At 47.2% G+C, this 23,562-nt stretch overlaps 2 protein-coding genes across 6 annotated transcripts in view; both read right to left on the reverse strand.

Moving 5' to 3' along the window:
• Positions 1-8,867, reverse strand: part of ACVR1C (activin A receptor type 1C) — a 41,914-nt gene extending 33,047 nt beyond the window's left edge. For 2 of the 4 annotated variants that reach the window (XM_074873894.1, XM_074873893.1), the window contains exon 1: positions 692-816. In XM_074873894.1, the coding sequence (XP_074729995.1) occupies positions 692-764 (73 nt within the window). In that variant the 5' untranslated portion in view covers positions 765-816. Of the gene's footprint in view, positions 1-691; positions 817-1,553; positions 1,604-1,772; positions 1,903-2,816; positions 2,854-3,354; positions 3,484-5,576; positions 5,676-8,765 lie in introns of those variants that run through there. The other 2 variants (XM_074873896.1, XM_074873895.1) reach the window with 2 other exon arrangements.
• Positions 8,868-16,075: 7,208 nt separating this feature from the next.
• ACVR1 (activin A receptor type 1) overlaps positions 16,076-23,562 on the reverse strand; it is a 64,368-nt gene continuing 56,881 nt past the window's right edge. For both annotated transcript variants that reach the window (XM_074873901.1, XM_074873902.1), the window contains 2 exons: positions 18,390-18,520; positions 16,076-17,332 (listed from right to left, as the gene is read on the reverse strand). In XM_074873901.1, coding sequence (XP_074730002.1) covers positions 17,198-17,332; positions 18,390-18,520 — 266 coding nt within the window. In that variant the 3' untranslated portion in view covers positions 16,076-17,197. The remainder of the gene's footprint in view (positions 17,333-18,389; positions 18,521-23,562) is intronic.

A 23,562-nucleotide genomic window follows, 5' to 3' on the forward strand; every position in this document is an offset into this window, starting at 1 on the left:
GTGTGGGCACCGTCCTGCCTTCCAGCTCGGGGCTGTGCCCACCCCTTGGCAGGAGCATAACAAGCGTCCCACCAAGAAACTCCTGCGGTAAAGCACCGAGAGAGGAGTAAACTGGAGTAAACCTAATAGAAAAATTGTAAAATATCCTAATTCAGACTGCAGGTTAACGGAGCGTTATTTGAGAGCACAGGTTTGGTTTCTGAAGGGAAGGCTGAGGGGAAGGAACGTTTCATACCCCCGGCTGCGGGAGAGAAGAACCTGAACCTGCGCTGGAAGAACGCGGACGGCGGGGCCGGGAGGGGGCACGACGACACCCCCCGGGGACCCCCGCCGCCACGACCGCCAGCGCCCAGCCCCGGGGGACGCGGAGCTGAGCTTTGGGCAGGCGCTCAGCACCCTCGGGCGGGCATCGGGCCAGCCCCGCCGGGCATCGCCCCCCCGGGCAGCGCCGGTACAGCCCCGGCGGCCGGCGAGCGTGGTCCCGGGGCGGGGGCGCTGCGGCCGGCTCCCCGCAAATCCCCGCTGACCTATTTCTGGCGCGGAGCGTAATTAAACGCCTTAAAGCTCCTCGACCTCCCAGGAACCGGCGCTGACCCCGGCGGGCGGCGGCCCCGCGCGCCCAGCACCGGCCGGGGGGTCCCGGTGTGAGGCGGCTCCCCCCCTCCCCGCCCCGCGGCGGTGCCGGCCCTACCTGCGCACAGCGAGACGGCGGCTCCCAGCAGCGGCAGGGCCACCCGCAGCGCGGGGCTGGTCGCCCGCCCCATGGCCGCGCTCCGGCGGCGGGGCCGGGCCGGGTCCTGCCGCTGCCGCTGCCGGTCCCCGGCCCCGCCGCCCCGCGGCTATAGGGGAGGGGGGGGCGGGGCCCCGGCGGCCACGCCCTCACCTGCCCCGCCCGGGCAGGGCCCGCCCCCAGTACCCCCCGAAGGTGGCTTTAACCGCAGACCACCAACTGCCCCGCTTTTATCTCTTGTTTGTTTCCCCCAATACCTATTAGTGCTTTTTCAGCCTCTCGCCCCTAGTTGCGGTATCAGGCTGTGCCAAATTTTGCACAAACAGCACAATTCTGAGCCGTTTCTGCAGGATCTTGTTCCGACCTGTTCCCCGCCGAGCCCCCCACACCCCCCCGCCCCATCCAGCCCAACAGCTCCCCCCCCACCACAACCACCGGGCCGGTCCGAAGCCAGTGTGTGCCCCTGTAACCCAGACGCCACGGGGGTACACACATCAGAAAAATCAACCAAAGTTCAGTCAACTCTATTCTAAAGGTGTCAGCGGAGCAGCCGGGGTGGTCTGAACCATCTTTGGGGAGGTGTTGCACATGCTCCAGTTCTCTGTATTTTAAAGTAAAGCTACCAGCCCGCTCCCCATTTCCCACACATGGTTCGAGGCAGCCCTGGGTTTTTCTTACCACCATGCAACACCCCATTACGATGATGACATCTCTATTAAGCCATTTAGACTTCCCCAGACAGTAATTCCTAGCAGCAATCTTTTTTCCGTTTTTTGAATACTGAAGTTGGTGACATTTGTCAAATCAGCCTTTTGCAGCCTACCTTGTCCTACCCGGTATTTCCAAATGCGCTGGCAGAGGTTCCACAGTGGCCTGGAGGGGAGAAAAAAGAAGTCATCACTATTTGTTGATTTTATTCATGTACTTTTCCTTAGATATTTATTGAGGGTCACAGCACCAGCCATATTGGCAAGGTCCTTCCCAGCTCCTAATCCCAGAGGTTTCCCGGCCACAGGGTCCCAGCTGAGCTCCGACCACTCACCAGGCTGGTTCCACACACCGCCGGAGCTGAGCCAGTGTCCTCCCAGGTGCCTCTTCTGAGGCAACTCCAGCCAGGGAGCTTCAGCAAGGTCCTGGGATTTGGGAATTCAATGCATTCTGATGCTTTGCTGCTAACATTAGAAAATTAATTCAGGACTGGGTTCAATTAAGAGTCCAATGCTGGGGGGTGGAGACCCAAATATCGTAGCAAATGCGACGTGCACAGAGGTGCCGACGCTCCCGCTCCGTCCCGCTGGGCTAGGGCACCCGGCGAGCATCATCACTGCTGACTGGGAGCCAGAGCCACGGGGCCTCCTCCACAGGGAAAACTACACAGATCCAACTAAATCCTTTTAAAATATGACAGAGGAGGAGCACCCAGTTGTGTAAAAGTAAAATCAGTGATGGAAGCATCAGCCATTAAATAAGACCAAAAAAAAGCTGCTCTTTTTTTTTTTTCCCAATTGTCATCTAAACATATCCAGGGAAGGTATTCAGGACTTCCATGTGACCCATCATCGGTTAAACGTAACGGGAATTACAACATCACTAGGGTCAGGCCCAACATGTTGACTATTTCATAGCAGACACTATAGGTACATGTAAGATGATACTGAAATATAACAGCAGCATGTTATACACCCTACTGCTTTATATATAGTGGAGAGTGATTGGAAAATACATGCCAAGATCTAATTAAAAGAAATGCAGGTTTGTGTGTGTCATGGCAATAAAATAGAGGAAAAATTTGCAACTCCTTCCCTTCTGAAGGCTCAGAGTGGGTAAGTGCTCCCTGACTGCGGCTTCCCAAGTACCTCTCAAGCCAGCCAGTGCTTCCCCGTAGATCCAGCCTGCGCGTGGGAATGCCACGAGAGCAGGTCAGAATCCTCACCGACATCTAGCCACTGCTCTCCTTCCAGACAGAACTAGATAAATGTAACGCTGCTCTTGGCAAGTTTTCTTTCTTTCCTTCTGAAGACCTACAAATCATTTACGTTATTTGCTCACTGCTACTAGAAAGTGTAGTTACATCTCATTCACTCACCTCTGGCTCACAGCATGTAATTATCGCTTCTGCTTCTCTGATTGAAGGAAGACAGAATTATGAATTATGCAATTAAAGTAGTTACGGTTATTCTTCAGTTCAAAAAAACCACTCTGTAGAACACATGTGCTCATCTTTTACAGATATGAAGGAAACAGATCTCCTCTACTTGTCAAGAATGAGAACCAAAGTTTATAGAAGGAAGTTTGCAGCACACATACTTGCAAAAACCAGTTCTTAATAAATCGTCCACTCTGGTTTTAAATAAACATTTCTGATAAAATAACAGTTAGCTATTTATTTTAATAGCACCCCCAAATGTACTTTTCATCTCACTACACAAATAAAAGGGAAAGGCATTTGTTCTCCAGTTTTCCACCTGCGTTACAAGCCCTCAAGGGGTGCAGCAGGAAGAAAGTTCCACACTTTCTCCCTCGCGGTGTAAGCGGGGAAATTGCGGGGCTCTGCTCCCACACACCCTTTCTCTACCCTTTCCCTGGACCTCGCAGCCTTTGGATAAACTATTGTGTAAACTTACTTCCGAGCAGGCGACGGAGCCAAACTCATCTCTTCCCTGGCGCTGAGAGCACCTACCCAGACTCCCAAAGCCCTTCCTGGTGTGGCTGAAGCATGCGTACGGGTTCTTCCCCATCCTAGGAGCGTGGCCCTGGAAGGGAGAAAGGGAACGCTAATTACCAGCTCCTAATTAGTGCTGCCCTCTCCTCCTGCCTGCCCCGTTAGTAACGGCCTGGGTTGCTCACTCTGGTAATTCCTCCGAAGCGTGGCACGGTGGAACAGCCACGCTCCATGTTCTCATCAGCAATGCCAAAATCAGACTCCATTCGTCCTAATTAGTTTGTCCTCAGCACACCATGGTTTTTATTAAGTAAAATTTGTGAATGTTAATGTTTTTTAGTTTGATTTTCAGAAAGGCAAAGTGCCTGACCTTGCATTGAAATCAATGGGAGCTCAGGTTATAAATAGCTAAAAACACTTGTCTTGATTGTACCATCAACAAATTACATGAATTTGTACTGGGCATACTTCTCTGAGCTTGGTATCGTTAACCCTTGCACTTCCATCACACAAATATAGAGCAGCTACCAAAACAGCTGAACAGGACAATGGAGAACCCTAGTTTTCATTTAAAACTTCATGAAAATGTCAGTCTCATGTCTCTTCCTCACCCCCCTTCCCCATTGTAACAGTTTTTTAGCTGCATCTACATTATTTGTTGAATAATACAGATACTGAGGGGTTTTTCAAGCATTATTTTGTTCTACGTCCTGGCTTTTGGGTTTTGGCATTTATTTTGGTTTTTTTAGTATCTCCTTTCCTTCTCACATCCACTATCATAACTGCAATTTTTCTTGAGAATCCTTAATATATAAATATTGAAATGATGAAATTCTCCCACAATAAATCTGCCATTTTAATTATGTATTGTGGCAACCTTAATCCCTTCCTTCCTATTCCACCCTTCCCCACCAACCCTAATCACATTTGTGCATGAGTTTACTCGCTGATACCAAGAGGCATCTTGTAGTTAAAGAAATCTAGCCCAAGAAATGCCACCTACAATTAATATATGATTAGATAGAAAACTCTAATGAAATCTCTACTCCTTCCAAAAAAATGAGGGCTGCTCTAGAATACGATTTCAAGCAAACATATGTATAATGAGCACCCTAGAAATTCACAAAGGATAAATTTTTATATATATATATATATATATAATATATAAATTATTCACAACCAGTCAGTGGTTTGGGTTGTGGCAGTCAGTCACAGAGATAAGAGTATGAAGTGGCTTATTACTCCAGAGTTTTGGTATGTTATGCAGCTGCCAAGTTCTACATAACTTCTCAGAATTCTAAATCTGATGGCACCTCTATCAATCAATAACTTCATTTTTTTGTTTGGACCAAGTCTAACCAAAACCATCAGGCTGAGATGATGCACAACGATTACCAGATTGTTTTCCAACTATATCAGTACAACAGGATGGCTGTGTGGTTTGTTACTGATGAGGAACTACATGACTAGCTCTGTGTCCCATTATAATAAACCCAAGAAGTCAGTTTAAAAGCCAGACCCTTCATCCTCGCAGAGTACCTTGCTCAGGTGTGGAAGGAGGGTTTCCCAGGTCTGCCAAGGGATTTGGGGGCACGAGGTGGTGTGAGTGATACTCTACCATTGTCTAGTGCCAGTTTTTAAATCCAGCCTACTTTTATCCTTTTTTGCAACATTCCCTTTGTATTTAGGCTGCAAGGCATCTCTAAACTCATACCCTTGCACTCTTGCTATACAAAGACAGCAGCCTACACAGAGATCACATGGGTCTGTTTGCAGCCAGCAAAGGAAATCACACTAGTGTGGGGTCTGTCACCCCAGGAGCAGCCAGTGATGATGATGATGCAGTGAGACAGCAGCAGAGCTGAAGGAACAACTGTAAAAGCATGCAAGTGCGGTTGTTCTGACGTCAGAAGTCCTGTCCCTAACCAGGATAATCCTGTCCCTAACCAGGGTGATCCTACCCTCCCAGGTATTTCATGGGGGAGTGAACACAGGACAATTCTTGAGCAGCACAACCTTGCCTGAAATTGAAGATAACAAATAGAAACCTTACCCCCCTCCAGGCTTCCTATTTTCTACGACAGTTCTCATCTCAACTTTTTTTCCTTTTCCCCAGCAATCTTCTATCCCCAGCTCAATATAACATTTTTCAGCTGAGGAGAGTCACAGAAAATTATCGCTCACCTGAATATACTCCATTTCAGAACATTTTTATCTTCAGGTCTTGACGAGACCTGGATGGGCAGAGTTGCATCAGGAGCAGCAGACACAAGTGGACAATAACTAAAACCAAAATAATTTTGAAAAGGAAGTGCTTGCATAAGAAATCCTGCTCACAGTAAAATTAGAACTTCTTTAAAAAAATATTTTTTTAAAAAACCAAACGCAAGTAGCCCAGACATGCCCCACCAATGTACCTCAGAGGACAGAAACGCATCCCACAATGCCACTGTCAGGCGCTGCTCTGCAGCGTGTTTTGTGGAAGAGCAGGGGGGGTGTAACTGTTTGAGAAGACCCCTCCCTCTATTCCTCCTTGCTCAGAACCTGCTGAAAGCGAGGCGAGTACTTTATTTTCTTTCCAAGTGCCCCATTGCTCAGAGAAGCTCACATGGTGGGGGCTGTTGCCAACTACAGTCAAAGATGCAAAAAGGTGAAAATTGTGCCAAAGAAAGTTGTTTGCGAGAAATTGTATTTCCTTTTCCATCACGATACCAACTTTGTTCCAAGGTAACATCTATAACGTCAGTGCCACGGAACCCTGCACAAGAGGTGGTAAGTCACTTTTAATACACTGATGACAAATTACATAAACTTCATAAAAGCAATGGATAGATTTTTGGAGTGGATAAACCAACAAGTCTTGTCTTTTTTTGATTTGAGTTATGATAGAACACTGATGATGCGTTAAGGCAAGAAAGTTTCAGTGAAATACCTACTTCAAATCTAGTTTCACTAAAGCAGACAGCAAAAGCTCCACCCAAACTGGAGAGAATTTATCCATCAGAATGTAACACCCACCAGCTTGGACAAGTAGGAATATAGTTGCATCTATCCAACCCCCACCAAGAGATTACATTATATGTGTTATTTTACACAATTTATATACACATGGTTTGAAAACTCTGGCTTTATTTATACCATGCATGTTGTGAAATATCATGACAAAATTGATACACCTGTTAATTAGCACAGCTCATCCCAAGGGATTTCAAACCAGTCAGTGAACGGTGACGACCACATGGCCAAAGACTGGGGGCATCCAGTTGCTGTTCAGGGACTTCAGCAGAGACAGCTCCATCTTAGAAGAGGTTTGCTGAGCTAAGGAAAAGATGCCAGACACCCAGTAACTGGCAAATTAACTGGTACTTGTGGCCCAAGTAAGAACTCTGGTCTGGGACAGGAGGCCTAATCCCCTGGCAGACACGACAGTGAGGAGAGCAGGGGGGGTGGGAAAGTCCTCTCTAGAGCTGGCGCCAGGCAGGACCCTGCCTCGCTGCTCTGGATTACATTTGTTCTGTTTTGAACAAACGTTTCACCAACAAAAGGCAAGTTTAAACACTAACTAATTACCAGTTTGCAGACACAAGCCATATATATGTATTTTTATATATATATGTATATATGAGAATCCTATATATCTATAGGGAGAAATATCCCCCATATATATAAGAATGCTAGTAGGGCAATGGACTGATAGACTGAATAATTCCAGTGACTGAAGACTTGTTTATGAAAAGCAGTGTTGCAGATATGCGCATGCCAAAGCTGGAGGATTTTATGTGGGACCTCAACTCATATCTATTATAAGTTTTAAGGCTTGTTGACACAAATCAATCCGTATCGTTTCGAATGCAGATACTGGCAGTGTATTTAAATCTCTGACAAGTGTTTCCATTTCTCCCCTCGTTTATATTTGTATTTATGAAAGGGAAGTAGCATGTCAGAATACCAGTCCTATTGCTCTATCACACCTACCAGGTCAAATGATCTGTCCCACTTTGTCACACCTCAGGTGGCAACGCTGTCAGTGTCACGTATTTTAAACAAGGCCCCCTTTGCCTGATTTAATACTGATAATGCTGGGTGTCTTCAAAACACACTTGAGACCTTTTGTTTCCATCTAGGCCATTAAAAACTAATTGTCTGGGCACTGCATATGCTATTGTGTTCTGTATTATATAATGCCTGTGAAATCTGGAACAAAGCATTTCAAATTGTCTGTCAGGTTCGCACCTCCTTCTTCAATAGGTTTCATGTAAATAAATGGCATTATCAGTGTAACTATTATTAATACATTATTCGAGCTGCTTACATTTTAAAATTGTTTTGAAACTGAGTTTAAAACAAAAAAACCCACCGAACCCATTGGTATTCTCTCAACCCTTCTCTCTACTTCGATCTATTTGTTTGCCTCCGGCCCTCAACTCAGCTGCTGTGTAAGAAGTGCCTGAGGTTTACTACAATACATAATAAAGCCCCTTGTTAAAGCAGCTGCATAAATGCTTCAGTGCCTTTTCAAAGCTTGCGCTGTGAACATTGGCCTTTTTTTGTTTTCTTCAAAGATTGCCCATGTTGCTTAACTCTACAGCCGTGAATTTGGTGAACTGAAATGCAGTAAGAGTAGAAAATACAACTACCTGAGTTTAAATTGAGCTTCTGTAATTTGAAAGTAGCATTCTCCACGTTTGTTTTCATTAGCGTAGAAGTAAGAACGAAGAGCAGTGAGTGCCCTCCCTCCTCCTGCCACCTCCCAACGCCACCGGTCGGGGTTCGCTCGCAGTGCCAGGAGCAGCTCCTGCTGAAAGCGCCCGAGTCTGTACTAACGGGCCACGGGTTGAAACAGCCCCTTGGGGACTACTACCAAGCACACCTGAGGGCAGAGGGGGGTGGGGGGAGAGCCAGTTACTCCCACCTTGCTGTGTTTCTAGAGCATTCGGTGATTTGCAGGTTTGGGTCCCCAGTTATCCATGGCCACGGAGCTTTCACCCTTGGTCTCTAACCCTCACCAGGCCTTTGACACACCAACGCCAGTGACAAAACAACAACAAAACAAGGGATAGAGAAAAAACCTCACCACCCTTTGAGGCTATTGTGAGGCAAATGTGCTCCCAAGTTCCATGTTTGCATGGCATGGTTCATAGTAGGACAGAAATAGCGTATCCTGGGGATTTAAGAGTCTTTGGAAACGGGTAACACCATAAAAACATTTGCCAACTGGAAGTACTTCTAGGGTTGGCTGGAAAACAAGAATTCTGTTTTGTAATTTGTTTTGCTCCACATCAGGACAAGATTAAGACCTACTGAAAGCAAGCAAAACAAAAGGAGATCTACAGACATCCCAGAATGGCCAGCAAGTCGGTAGTTACCACTCACCTTGCTCCTCGCAGTGTCCTCACGATGGAGCTGCCTTGCAGTGTCTCCCGCTCTGCTCATCCAGAAATGCCAAGAAACCTTCCAAAAACTGCCATCAGAATGATACATTCCTGCAAAAACATTATATCGTTGACCACAGCAATTAGAAAAAGAGTCAAGAAATTCCCAAACTGTTCCAAGAATCATTTTACAATTCTTCAGCCACACACAACTCCCCCAGATGCTGCTTTCTACGGCTCTGAAATCTATTAAACAGTAGCCCATAAATCTACTGAAAACCTCAAAATTAATTTGAGCGGGTGCCTTTTGATGAGGAGGGCAATAACGCAATGTCATTCAGATGCAAGAAGTGTCCGAAGAGTGAGCATTAGTGTAATTAGAGAGTTCATGCTCTAACAGGACTGCCCGCCCCGCTCCTTACCTCATGGTCATCCTGCCTTTCTGGGATGACTGGCAGTGTTCTCCCCTCTCGCCACCCCAGTGCTGACATGCCTCCTCCTCCTCCTCCTCCCGGCGATGCCACCAGCACCGAGGCAGCCGTTGCTGCAGGCGAGACGGCGGCAGAGCCCGAGCAGGACAAAGGTGAGACTCGGGCGCTTGGTCCTGGCTCCTTGTCGTTGCCTTCTACAGTATGAAGCGTAAGCTAAGCCCAGGCCAGCTTTTTAGCTTGTGCTCTGCTTCGTGCCTGACCTAACACAGGAAGGACTTGATCTTCTGTCCATCATCACCAGTGAAAAGCACAAGCAGAGGGGCCGCTGCTCGGAGGAGAGCAGTTGCTTGAGGCGCTCCTGAAATGGTGTCCTCCCCACTCAGCTTTACACAGGTGTGAACAAAACCACCCGTTTCAGGCTTCCCATCACTTCGTAACACCAACCCTGGGCTTTGGATCAGGTCGGGGTGTGCTGGGCACCAGGGTGTGCTGGGCATCGGGGCCTACTCAAGGCATTTTCTGGGGGGAGTTATGTCCTGGTGGCCCATTTTGGAGCCACCTCCCAGGGGAACAGGATGAGAGGAGATTCACCAGGAACAGCAATAGGAAAACTGAACCATCCGCTGGTAACTGCTGGAAACGGCCAAAGGAACATAGGAGTACAGGAGAGGGCTACAGCCCCTTCCCTAAAGGCCTCCATTTTAATTCAAGATCCTTATAAAACAGAGCAGAAGACACTAACAATATTGAATTCTGTGAAGTTTCTCAGGCCATTTTTAAAAAAGGTGCTTGCAGAGAAAATGCAATTTAAGATTATCTCATTTCAGTGAGCAATTAGAAACACTACTTTTTTTTTTACTGTTATCAATGTTCTTTCTCGTAATGAAGATAGGTAGTCATGTATTTTAAATTCACACAGAATCTCATTACAAGAGAACTGACATAGTAGATTTGCCAGTTTTCAGCTTGTTTTCAACACAAGTTGAAATACAACCACTGTAACTCCAGCCACGGTATCATCAGCTGCTGTAGAGTTCAGGCACTACATTGTCTGAGCCTGTGCCCAGCACTTCAACTCCTGTCAGAAAACACCACTGCTTCTGTTCCACTCCTCTTAAACGGCTCAAGTGTATCACAAGTATTAAGCTATTTTTAGCTCCATGCATTAAAGACTGCAAGATCCACACACAGTAAGTAATCAAACAACAATTAATGCGTAGACAAAAGGCATTATTTTTCCCTCCTTTGTACACTGAGTTATGTAAGTTTTTCTTTGCTAGCAGTTCCGCTATTCTTATAAACTGTTCTTTCCGTTTCCTCCTTTTTAGCACTTATGTTAAAGATACATTCCCTATTGAAGGCAGACAATGTAATACAGTACCTATTTTTGCAACTTTTCAGAACAAAATCCCTGGCTAGCATCCAACAGCTCACCACCCTGTCCCCCCCTCCCCTCCTTTGGTAGGTATTGCAATTCTGAGGCTCCAGGTTTTCCAGGAGAACATTCCAAATGAAAGAGATTGATGTCATGAATCTGAAATATTGATGATATTTGGGGTAGGGGTTTTTTTGGGTGGTGAGGAATAGAGAAGACTGCTGCAGAGACCTATGGGGGAACAGTACAGAGTCCTTAAACCTAGGTAGCAACAGCCATCAAGCTTCAGCCAAGCATGTCATGATTTTTTAAGATCAAAAGAACAAGCTGACCACAGGTGTTAATGTCTTTAACAAAGAAGCCCCTGGCCTACCTCAGTTCGATTTCCTTCTGGCACAGCTTTCCATAGAGAGCGCAATCCTGTCACCCACCCCATTTCCAACAACAGCCACAGGCTCCCGGGGTCGCACACACCAAGGCCCGGACCAAAGGCCCTTGGCAGGGTGAGCCCCACCGCAGCTCGGCCCTCAGCGCTCCCGCCGGGTTAGCACAGTGTGTTACCCAAGTGACTCCCTGGGGTTAGATCTTGATTTTTCACTGCTACACCGACAAGAGAAGGAAATTGCAGCCGTACTCCACTAAGGCACTCCAGTATCTTTAAATCGTAGAAAGCAGCACCATGAAGTGCAGCATTAACTTAGGAACAGACCTGAAAGCAGTGAAGCACCGTGACCTCCTTCTCCCTTTCCTAAAGTACTGCCTCACCACAGTTAAACAGGTCAGAGTGTGTTGGCTCCTTCCATGTGCTGTGAAAGCTACAAAAAAAAAATTTAAAAAATTTCAAGCTCTCCGAGATGCCTACAGAAAAAAGAAAAATACAGGTGTTGAAGCTGAACGCAGCATCAGCTTTTCGTTTTTTGAAAGGAACAGATTCTAGCATAGTAACACACACATGGAGCTGCTAAAACTGATGCCAGGATCTGAATGCTGTTGATTGGAGGAGTTCAGGGCTTCGGGTCAGTGAAACCCTCTGTTGCTGCACTGGGAAAGGCGGCCAGCGTTTTGGTGGGGACTGCAGTTGGAAAGACAAATTAGTAATTATTGATGTTACGTAATTTTTAAAATCTACCTCACATCAGCTGCAAGTCAGCTGCTCCCTCACTCATGCAGCTCACAAAGATGACAAACCCCGGGACAGAACCTCAGCATGCTCTGAACCCCACCAGGAGGCGACTGCCCGGCCAGGAGGAGGACAGGGTGGTTTTTCAGTCACCAGCACCACAGGACACATCCCCCCTCTGTCCGGGGACACCGCTCGGCCACATCCCCTCGGGCTGAGCAGGGACCTCCACTGGCCTCCCGGCAGCGCTGCCTGCCCAGGCTCGGCGAGAAGGTGGGGACGGTTTGGTCAAGAACAAGTGGTGATATTTATTAGATCTGTAGGCACAGGGACTCCCAAGGAGCTACGCCCAACTGGAGGCGAGGACGGGGACACCGGCCCTCGTGCTGCTCTGCCAGGGCTACACCCCAAGGTTTACACACACTGCTGGGACAGACACCCCTACACACAGAGCAACACATGCAGCGACTGCGGTGGAACGAGGGACACCCTTTTTCTTTTTTTTTTTTTTAAAGAAAAAAACCCAACAACTAGGTCTCCCCAGCCTGAGAGCTGGCAGGCACTTTGGTGTGTCGTGTTACAGGCCATCATTGCCAAAGGACCCTGGTCCTGGACCTCGAGCAGCCCGACTGGTGCAGAACAGGTTGACCCCGTGCACAGACATCCCAAACCCTTGGCGGATCCCTTCTGCGGGCTCCACACAGCTCTCCACCACGCAGGATCCCCTTTCCACCAAGAAGGTCCAAGACTGACCTGAACCGTGCAGGGCTGTACTCTGCTAGTCCTGGCACACATTCTTGGTTCAGGCACTGGAAGTGTGGTGGGTTTTTTTCCTTCCAACTGGGGATAAAGCAAATACGCTATTCCCAGGTGAGAGCACCTGTCACAGCACATCATTAATTCTAGATTTGATAAAACGCTTACTTTTCCCACACCAATCTTAGTTTTAAAATGCAAAAATGTACTCTATGTAGAGAGAAGTTAAATCTCTCTCAAACACAAACAGAAGAGCACCTGTAACATCTTTCTTTCCTTTCCCCAGTGCCAACCACTACACCATGGCTGATCTTTTTGCACAGCAAACGTTTCACCCTGCAGGGACGGTAATTCCTCTGTGTCCCTCCCTATTAAAACAGTTTAATCCAGGTAAACAAAAAATTGTGGAAGACTTGATATGGATTTTTTATGAAAAATTCCAGCACAGAAGGCCCGTGAGGAAAGTTACAGACAAGTGGGAGGAAGCTTTCAGTGAGTTCATTGCAGCCACACAAACTGGAGCAGCTGGCCCCAGGCTGCTTTGGGCAGCTGCCCCAGGACACCTATCGAAGTGCAACATATTCCTGCTCACAGTAATAACCACGCCTTCTGCATAGGGAAGAGAGAAACCCAAACAAAAAGCAGCAACCTGCCCCCCCAGTCTAAAGTACCTATGGTTTTGCCCAGCCTGTCTCCCACACCTGGCAGGTGGTCACACCAACCAACAGGACAGCTGAATCGGGCAGTGCTACTTGTGTGCCGACACATCATTTTATTTATTTTTCACATGCAGGGCCTCCTCTCATGAGAGCTCCGATCTGGCCAGGTGCTGTGGAATGACAGCAGCCTGGATCCATACTGGCTGTGCACTGCAAATCCGCCAGACACATGAATAATTCAGCTGCAACCATGGAACTGCCTGTGCCATCTCCATAGTAATAAATGCAGCGACGCCCTTAATGCAGCAGATTATATATAAGTATTCAAAATCTCCTTAGAAGATTAGATTTTATGGGGGTACTAGAGGAGCATCGATTAATAAACATGCTGGAAAAACAGTGTGGGAGGTGGGGGGGGTTATCTCCATGTACATCACTTGGAAACTCTCCCCCCACTGCCCAAGCCATGACACCAGGAGGGCAAAGGCAGCAACAAATTTTCTCCTATAACTGTCCAGGCACTTAAATATGTGATTAAATAACAGATAATCCTTCCCTGGCTATCAGAGCCTTCCCTTCTGTGCTCCCGGGTGCACCACCCTCTAGTTCCCCAGAGGACAGTTCAGAACACTGCTATTTCTGCAAGCACAGACCCTGACTATCCTCACAGTGCTGAACGACTTACCCCGAGTCAAAGGATAAGAAGCTGCTAAGAAATTATTTCTTATTATTATCTTCCACTCAGTTTTCCTGATTCAAGTTTGCCAAATAGTTACCTAATTTAAAAAAAAGTCAGTTAACATTTCAAATAGTTCAGTCAAAGCCTGGACCACCGATAGCAGGGCACGAATGTGAATTTTGTTTAAAATCATCCCTGGATGGTTTAATATGCCAAAGGAAGCTACGAGCAGCAGCACCGGTGCCAATGACCTTGCCTAGCACATCGACCAGCGCCGTGGGGCCCTAACACTGGACAGACTTTTTTACCCTGCCAGAGGCTTGCCTGGATAATCCTCTTTACCTAACACAGTATAAATGGGATATTGCCGGGGTGTTTCTATAGTTTGTGTTTTTACCCTTCAGTTGGTTATCCCTGCTTTACAGACAGGGAGAGCCAAGGCTCCAGTTTCAGTTGTGCTGAAGTTCCTCAGCCAAGTCCATATCCAAACTGGGAAGGGGCCGGCAGTTGCCAGAGCCCAGCCCTGGAGAACCATGTGCTCCCTTCCCACAGGCCCCGCGCCCTGCAGCACCCCAACCCCTCCTGGCACAGCCGACAGACCCGTCCCCAGTGCTGCGGTCGGAACGTCCGCACCTCCAGGGCCAGCAGAGCAAACCGCTGCAGAGCACATGGAGCCATTTCCGAGCTGGAGTCACGCCGTTCCTCCATGTCCACCGTACTGTTCAGAAGATGCTACAGCCCAAAGAGAGGGATGGACTATTTAACATGAGCATCTTCCCCAGTGTCTGGTAAGACGCTGTGACTCAGTACGTCAGCATTCGAGAACGTCACCGCAGATTCAGCCAACACGGCCAGAATTGTTATTAATCATCAGCATGACAGATCGTTTCTCTCCTGTACTGGAAACGCTGGGGACATGAAAACTCAAACACAAAACCCAACAGCCACTTGAAACGCACGCTGCATGCTGAGCTCCGACCCGGGGCTCTGTCCCTGCCGGTAGAGCCGCCTCCCCACTCACCCTCGCTGCCCCATGCCCCGGCTGTGCTCACCTCCACGCGCCGCAGCAGCCCGGGGCCTCCGCCAGGCCTCGCCTCGCTCCCCGTGTTCTGAACGCCAATGCCTGTTCACCAGAGAAATACAGGGGAGAGAAATGTGTGTGTGTGTGTGCGCACCAGGCACCGGGAATGGAACAACTTGGGGCAATAGTCTGTACCAGAAAGCCCTCACCAACGCAGCTGCTCACTCTGCAGCTGTAACCGCCACTGGTTACTCCATTCCTACAGCAACCTCAGTCCGATAGACGGACTCACTCGAGCCTGGTGGGAACCATCCCCTCCTGGGCTGTGGCTACTGAGCCGCTAGCCCAGCATGCCACACGTACACAAACCAGTGCAAAGCAGACCAGAACACGCTCAGGCAACTGAGCCTCTGACTTCCTATTAAAACCTAACAATAAAAACTAATCAGATCCTGCTTTTCCTGTTTTTTTGCCGCACTGGATCTGCTCAGATCCTCACCAAGTGTAATTAAGAGACCTAGTGACTGCTATCAGTTCAGTCTGCCCAGCTGAGCTGCTGCACCGCACAGCCTCTGGGCCCCACACAGTGCCCACCCCGCCATCCTGGCTGGCAGTTCCACACGAGGAGCGCACAGAGAAAGGGAGGCTGCTTGGCCAGAGGAGGACAAGACTGGAGCTGAGAAGAAAAAATTACAGAGAAACAGAAGAGCAGAATCTGGCAGACTTGAAATACAGAAGGGAACCTCAGAGAAATTTAACCCAGAAAGGAAACATGTCCAATTGGCTAATTACTACCCGGGTGCTTAGACTACCTGGAGGATCTCAAGGCCATGAATAAAGCAACTATTTGCAAGGGTGAAAGGGCACTGCCACTACCTAGTTACTCTTCTGCTTGGCATAACAAGGAAGATGGGAGTATCACGAGGTGCAGGCAAAGAAAACCATTCAGTGGGTACGAAGCCCAGTTCCTGCCTGTAAGGCCGGGGATAACGCACCCCCTTCTGCAAGATGTGCTCCGGCAGGTCTGCACCGACGTGACTGATGTCACGTCCGAGGAAAGCACACCAGCTCCCTGCTGTACTGTTGTGGGACCCAGTTCAGCACAGGAAAAACATGCCCAGAGAAACAACTGTTAAGAGCCTCCATACCTTGGCGTTCCCCCCCGTCCTGACCTGGAGCCACTCTGACCTGCAAGCAGACAACTGGAGACACCCACTGCTGTCCTAGCACACCTCTGTTACTAACAGGCAGTAAGAGAACTAAAACACTCTTTTGTTTGACTTGAAAACATTCTATTTAATTTATACAAATAACTACTAAATAGAAAAAGTAGATTAAAACAAAATAGTTATTTTTCTGGCAGAGTTTAAATGCATATTATATAGCTTAGAAGAAATAAAATGCATTTTCCCCACAGCATTCATGACCTAAAATTCTAGTTAATTCCTCCATTGCTTTCCTTTTCTAGATCAGTAAGATACTAGACAATGTCATGTGGGTAATGGCTATATATATGTTCCGTATCTGAACTGAAAATATGTTACAGACCACACACCTACAAATGTGAAGCACTTAAAATGTGACTATCGAGTTGTAATATGATAATACAGAAAACAATTTATGCTTCAGGTTATATTGTGTTACAAAAACATCTGTGTAAGAAATCATGAAAGAGGCCACATAAAAATAAGCTTTAACTTTATGCACTTATTTTACAGTTTAAAAAACTGGCAAGTGCACTAGTAATAAATAATTTGCAAGTTTTGTATAAACGAGAAATTCCTAATGTTCAGCATTATTGTAAACATCAGTACACATGTAAAATGCAGCTAAAATCTGACAGTTACATTTTCAGTTTACCAAATTCATTTCCTATTATTCAGGCATAGATCAATGTAGTATACAGCCAATCATATTTTTGGCAAGTCATGTCATTAAAATTAACAGTGACAGTGCAAGTAAGGAATGCAAAGAATTCCTAGTGCAATAAAGAAGAGAAGCACAGGCAATATTGCTGATTAAAATTTACCACTTCCATGTGTTCACCCTGGGAGTGATTAGGAGAATTAAAAAAAAAAAGAGAAAAGAAAAAAAGCTGTTCAAAGCCATTATTTAATGCCCTGATCTTGTTTTAGGATTTCTCTGTCTTCCTTCAGGCCACTACCTTTGCAACAGTCCATCCAGCGTGAGTCCTTATAGCTTGACCGTTTGTGAAATGCCCGTTGCGGTCGCTGAGCAAGGTCCGTAGGGTTCTGCTGCCTCCCACACGATGGCTTGGTAAGAGCTTCTGTCTCTCCAAGGAGCCACAGGGGGACCAATCCTATCAACTGCCCAGCCAGCCTACTGCTGAACCAGACAAAGGCCTTCCTGCCAGGAGAGCACCACGAGAAGGTCAACAGTCAGCTTTCAGTTTATCTAAGGAATTGTCAATTTTGGTCAAAGTCTTTTTGATTCGCAGGGCTGTTAGTCTTGCTGAAGGATTTTGATACCAGCATTCTTTCATCAGTTTGGCAAGAGATGTTAATGTCTGGGAAAAGAATAAAAAACACAACACACACATGTAAGCGCACAAATCACAAGCCAAGAAAGCACCAGATTGGGTTAGGCACTAACACAGTAAGCTTTTATTGTCTTATTAATACTCAGTTTTCAGAGCCTACAGAGTTTGCTGCTATCTATCAAATATAGAGCTTTCAAGTGTTGAAAAAACCCCCAAGTTTGACAACTTGGTGAAACCAAGAGAATAACTAGACAATGGGCTGACTGGAGAAACAAGCTAGCGTAATTTTAAACAGTGGAGTTTGGGGGTTTTTAATTCAGAAAACACTCTACGGAATCTCTCTGCAACAAAACTGACTCCTGGAAGACCAAGGCACGAAGCCAGAGAAGGGACAGATTTTCTGCCTGCGATTCCATTGCGTCCAGCACAGGTTCAAGCGGTGGGGACCCGCAGCCAGCTGGCACAGTGACACAGCTCGTGGCTCTGCAGCCACAGCCTCGGAGCTGGGACCTCTCTCTGGGCTGGCCTGAGCCAGCCGGGCAGACTCAAACCCACCCCTGCAGCTTCAGCAGTAGGGAACAAGAGAGCTGGTCACCCTGGAGAGTCCAGATTGGTTCTGATGGAGAAAAACAAACTTCAGCACCAGCCTTTCAAAAAGAACTACAGTCCCTTATCCTGTAGGCAGGAGAGAGACCAAAATTCTGTTCTAAATCCACATGCTTGCAAGCCACAGAAAGTCCTACATGGGCTACCTTCCCCTTAAAGAAATTTTCCCTTGGAGGGAGAATAACAACATCAGAAGAGCAGCTTTAAAATAATTATTGTTAAATCATGCTACCAAAAGGCTAATCTGTGAATAGCTGAGCCTTAACAGTCCTAGGTTTGCTCACTGCATTGTCTTCCTGCCCCAACATAAAGGTCCATGCCAGCGGGTTTCTGAAAGCTGTACAGGTAATGCTCCTGACAAGGAGTACTGAGGTTGTTTAAATTTCAAGTGATAACTGAAAATAACTTCCATGACTTTATTTTAAAAGAAAGGTCAGCTCGTATCTTCTGCAAAGCACCCCCAGGCACACCCACTTACAGGGTCTGAGAACCATCTGTTGGGAATGTTCGGCCTTTGCTGATCTACACAGACCACTTTTCTCATGTCTTCAAAACTGGGGTCGTTTGGAACCAAGTCATAGAACGGTGGTTTATAGTCCTCCACAATACCTGGTGAGAGACAAACAAGGGGTCATTAATTAACGACCGTGTCAGTGCAAGAGCATTTCTGCACAGAAAGAGAGAACACACGACCCACCTGTCTAAGAAGTACAAAAATCTTTTAAAAGTTAACACCAGTGTCAGGCAGCCACTAAACAACAGAATAGCACTTACTGTCACAGGAACCACTTTTTCCACCCAAACTTAATTGACTCATATTACCATTCCACAAAGTAAGAACTATAGTCATTTTGCAGATGCTCAAGCTGAAATGACGAGAAATAAATTCACTTGCCAAAAGGCCATCTTTTATAATGCTTTTATAATACTGACTGCTACAAAGCTGGGATTTCTACCAGCAAATGTAAAAAACTTAAGGGCTGCATTGTGGTGTTTAACAGGCTTACCACACACTTTGCGTGGTTTTATCATTCCTGAAAGAGTCCAATAAGCATGTCAGGACCTACAGACCCTCATGCTGGTGCTCCAAGTAATTTTAAATGTTGTTAGTAAAATAGTAAAATTCCTAGGGTGACTGGCACCACATTCCACCAAAGCCAAACACCTCAGAGCCTGTGGTGCCCAGCGTCTCAATGCATTTTCTAGGATTCTGTGTTGAAAAAAGAGCTTATGTGTGTGCTCTCCCAACTCGTCACCCAGCACACATAGACCTGGCAGGCTAATAAGCCTTTTGCCTACTCTCCAAGGCACGCATGCAGCACTGTGGTTTCATCAGTGGATTAAGCTCACAAATGACCTATAGGGAGCTCAGCTTTCTCAGGAAGCCAATTTAAAAACTGGTGGCCAGAGACAGGCACTTGGGTCAGCAGCTCGGAAAAACACCAAGCAAGCGAGGCCCTCCATGTACAGTAGAAACATGGGCAATCTTAAAATTGCTTTTTAGCAGACTGGCAGCTGTCCCAATGTCAGATGGAAATGAAATCCAGGAGAATTTCTGTGGCTTTGGAGATACTGAAGTTGAAAAGAGGTTCTCAAACTTCGCTACAGTGGTTGAGTTTTAGTTTTTTTGTTCTATTGGAGATGAAGATCAAAATCCCATAGACACTGTAAAAATCTGTCAATCCCTACCTGTGATGATTAGTTGAAAAGGGAAATGATCTTCAAGCAATTACAGCTCCCTTAGAAAACAGTAGGACAGGTCACAGAGCTGGCTACCCAAGGAAGGTACCACACTGAAGTAACTAGCAGGTGGCAGGGCTCACCCCATGGCGTTCTGACAGGGATGCGGGACAGACTGCATCACACGCTGCGACAAGAGGCATCAGCCACCCTCCTCCTTCAGCAACCCATAACTGCACACACCAAACATCACCTACAGTGCTGAAATCTTGTCTTTACGCTCCTCCTGCTTCCTCCCAGAACACAGAATAAAAATTTATTGGGAGAGCTGAGGAATACAAATCCCCTCTACATCACCGTTCCAGATCGAGCAGTGGCTCTGTATGAGGCAACGCAGAACCTGAGCCCCGTCATACGGCTTGGAAAATGCTTCCAGGGTCATTAGGCTCTTACAGATGAACTTTATCACTAGGGAGAGTCTGGCTCTAATTTACTATTTTCATGTGGTCTCTCCAAAGTACAGGGTAGATAACTGGCTGTTTCAGATAAGACATCCAGTACTAAATGTGCAATGAATCGGGCCTAGCCTTTACTCCATTCGGGAGCACTCTGATCTGCCACAGCCCAGCGTCACGGAGCCCACGGGACCACGCTGGCTCCGCAGTGTCCATCAGCCGTGCCAGCGAGCCACTGCAACCTCTAGCCCACACCGCCCCACTCGCAAAACCCTCACTGAACTGTGACACGCTGCCCCGGGAACGCAAGCCAGCCCCCCGGCTACGAGGGAGACCCCACAGTCCTCCAGCACGACCCGCAGCTTCCTGCTCTCTGCACAGTTTTAAGATGACTGCTGTTATTTTTAATATACGGTATTTTTTCCCCTGGGGTTGCTAGTTTTTTGCTACTCAGAACAACTAGAACTCACACATGCAGTAGCATTTTCTTCACCTCTATTCTCGTTACTTAGCGTCAGCTCATCCTGTGCATGCCCGAATCTAACTGCTGGAGCAGAGCAAGGTCTGCACAGGCACCAGGCAAGCAACGACACAAGGCACTGTACCCTAGGAAGGGAGCACAGCCAAAACCAGTGAACCACCACTCTGCGAGGAACAAGCACCAGTCTATCTGAAAAGTAAAATACGGATCTGGGGGCTCAAATCACATTTTCAAGAACAGAGGGAAATGCCAAGTGGCTCTTGCTACAGCACAAAGACAATACACAAGTGTTCTTGGTTGTGGAGAAGGAGGTTCCTACCACATTTCCCTCCTTACACTAAACCGTGACAGGAAAGTACTGAGAATCATCACCGTGTCAACCTTGAAGACCATTAGATAAGTTTTTTTTTTAAAATATAAAATATAAAATTATAAAATATAAAATATAAAAAATTTAAAAATAAACATTAAACCCCCTAAAAATTTAAAAATAAAACTTTAAAACTTTAAATACTATCAGACTTACAGTCAGATTACAACACCTTCAGAGTCTCCACGAACTGACATACTAAGCCAGGCTGGCTCACTAGAACAGACTCTGAATTTCCACCCAGTAAATGAGATGACAAGTGCCCACTAGTACGGGACAGCAGCAAAAGTTTCCAGCACAGGTAACTGCCAAGCGCCTCTAGCCCACCTCAGATACACTGTCACCCAGGCCACAGCAGCACACTTGCCTGACCTCAGCGCGCTCACACCCAGTGCCAAAGTCTTACTACAGATCAAACAGGGTTATCTGAGTGACCACCTGATGAAGAAACCATTTCCACACAGCTCAGATTTGAGAGAAAATGTTTACTCCATTTCAAACCAGTGCAAGGAAATTTTAATTACTTTCGGCAACAGCCAGAAACACAGAGCAACTGGAAATAAGTACTGTGGAATTAGCATCACCATCGTCTTAAACTTAAGCTTTAAGGTAAAGTCTTAAGACTTTATTGGCATGACCAATGTCACGACATATCTGTATTAGCATTAGAAGTGCTTCCACAGGGGCACTGACCTCAGCCTAAATCAAATTACTAAATCATTTACCCATCACTCTGGTAGGTCTGCAGTCCACACCGAGGTTCACACAGCTCAGAGAAGCTGCCAGCACAGTCTAAGCTCACTAGTTCAAAAGTAGCTCAGGTAAATATTCTGTGACTGCTGGGACAGACGTGCAGGATATAAGACTGTGCTGAGAACAATGAAGCTACAGCTTAAATTCTCAAGGCACTCACACTGACATGAACTGCAACCCAGAGGTCTCCAAACATTGGGAAATGCAATGAGTGAGTCTTTATAACTGCCTACAACATACATTTGCCAATAAGTTGAGGACATCATAAGAAAAATTAACACCATGCACTCACAAGACTTTCCCTAATTAACCACATACACCTTCACCCGAGATCATCACCACACTGATTCAGCTGACACATGCTCTTGTATCAGAACAAAACCTGTTCCTTTTGCTGTATACGCCTTCAAGCAACTCTCCTGACAGTGAAGGGAGAAGGACAGCCAAGTCCTGAGCTCAGCTCCAGCCACCGCACAGAGCCTCGGGAAGTTCCCTTCGGCTCCTGGAGCCAGTCCCGTGGCTGCCGCCAGCTCCCAGCTGCTCTCTACAGACCCTGCCACGGCATCTCCCCAGAACCGCTGACACCCCCAACTGCCCTGCTCTCCTGGTCAGAGCACACCCACCCCGGATCTCTTCAGAGCTGCCAAAGCAAGCTCGCAGGCTTGCCAGGACTTCAACCAGCCCCCTGAACCTACTCCAGGCATTCTGCTGCCACCAAGTCAGCTTTGTTTAAGCACCCTGTAAGCGTCCTGGAGAAGACCGGGGCTTGGGACAGTGCTCCAGGCCCCACAGAATCTCCCGGCAAGCTCGGAAGGTCTGCAAATCTTCTCAGAAGTGTCACCTTCCAGCAGCCTGCTCATAACGAGCCCCACTGCAGTGTTTCTGGAGACAACTATAGCTGCCTGTGGCTGCTGTGCTGAGAACTATGCTCAACAAGGGAGCAGTACCTTTTTTTTTTTTACTCACAGTTTTGGCCACCAACAGATAACAGATGAGGTAAAAGGTTCATATTTAGAAGTAGTCCTGTACTTTAATAGAACAACAGCATTTGTTTGCCTCTGGAGCTGTTGCACACACACCTGTCCTGTCCCCGCTCCCTGCAGTCCAGTGTAACACCCCAGTGGAAATCCTGCCTGAGAGGTCAGGTAATAGAGGGGAGATAACGCATGAGAAATAGTGTGAGGCCAGTGCCTTAACCTCCACCAGAATATAAGCCAGGCTTTGTTACCCTGTAGCAGCTGTCACACTTTACTGCAGCCTACCTCTGCACACTCCCCGCTCCCTCGCACCCAACCCTCCACAAAACCGCTCCTACTCCCCACTTTGGCTCTTGACAGCTGCTCTTTGAGAACATCTCCAAAGCTATCTGCATCCTTTCCTCCAGAGTCTTCCCTTGATTTCTGATTTGCAATAGTTCCCACCAAAAAAAACCCCTCAAGTCTTCAGTTTGCGACTATTGCCTGTTGTTCTGACCATGCCTCCTTCACACGAGTTCCTCCTTGGATCCTACACTGGCAGGCACCAACCCCAGCTGCCCCGCGGGGATCCAACCTACCATCAGGGCTTGGAGGTACCGTGGCAAACAAATGGCTACTCGTCTTGAGGAAAATAAACCCACTGTCTGATGTCAGTTACAGAATCCCAGATTTGGCTTTAGTGGGACTAGATTAGACACAGAGCAAATAAATGTGTATGACGATCCCGAATTTCCTCAGATTTAAACACCTCGTGTCAACAACCCATCACTGCCAGGGTCTGCAGACACACCTGAAGGGCATCTTCAGCATTCCCCTCTCTGCTGGGGTCCAGGGAGCACACCCTGAGATCCAGAAATCAGAGAGGACTTCTGAACTGACAAGGACATGAAATCACACCAAGCAATACCCAGCTTAAAGGTTCTGATATTCAGACA

This window comes from Strix uralensis, chromosome 6 (genome assembly GCF_047716275.1).
Source record: "Strix uralensis isolate ZFMK-TIS-50842 chromosome 6, bStrUra1, whole genome shotgun sequence".
In the NCBI taxonomy this organism is placed as follows: domain Eukaryota; kingdom Metazoa; phylum Chordata; class Aves; order Strigiformes; family Strigidae; genus Strix; species Strix uralensis.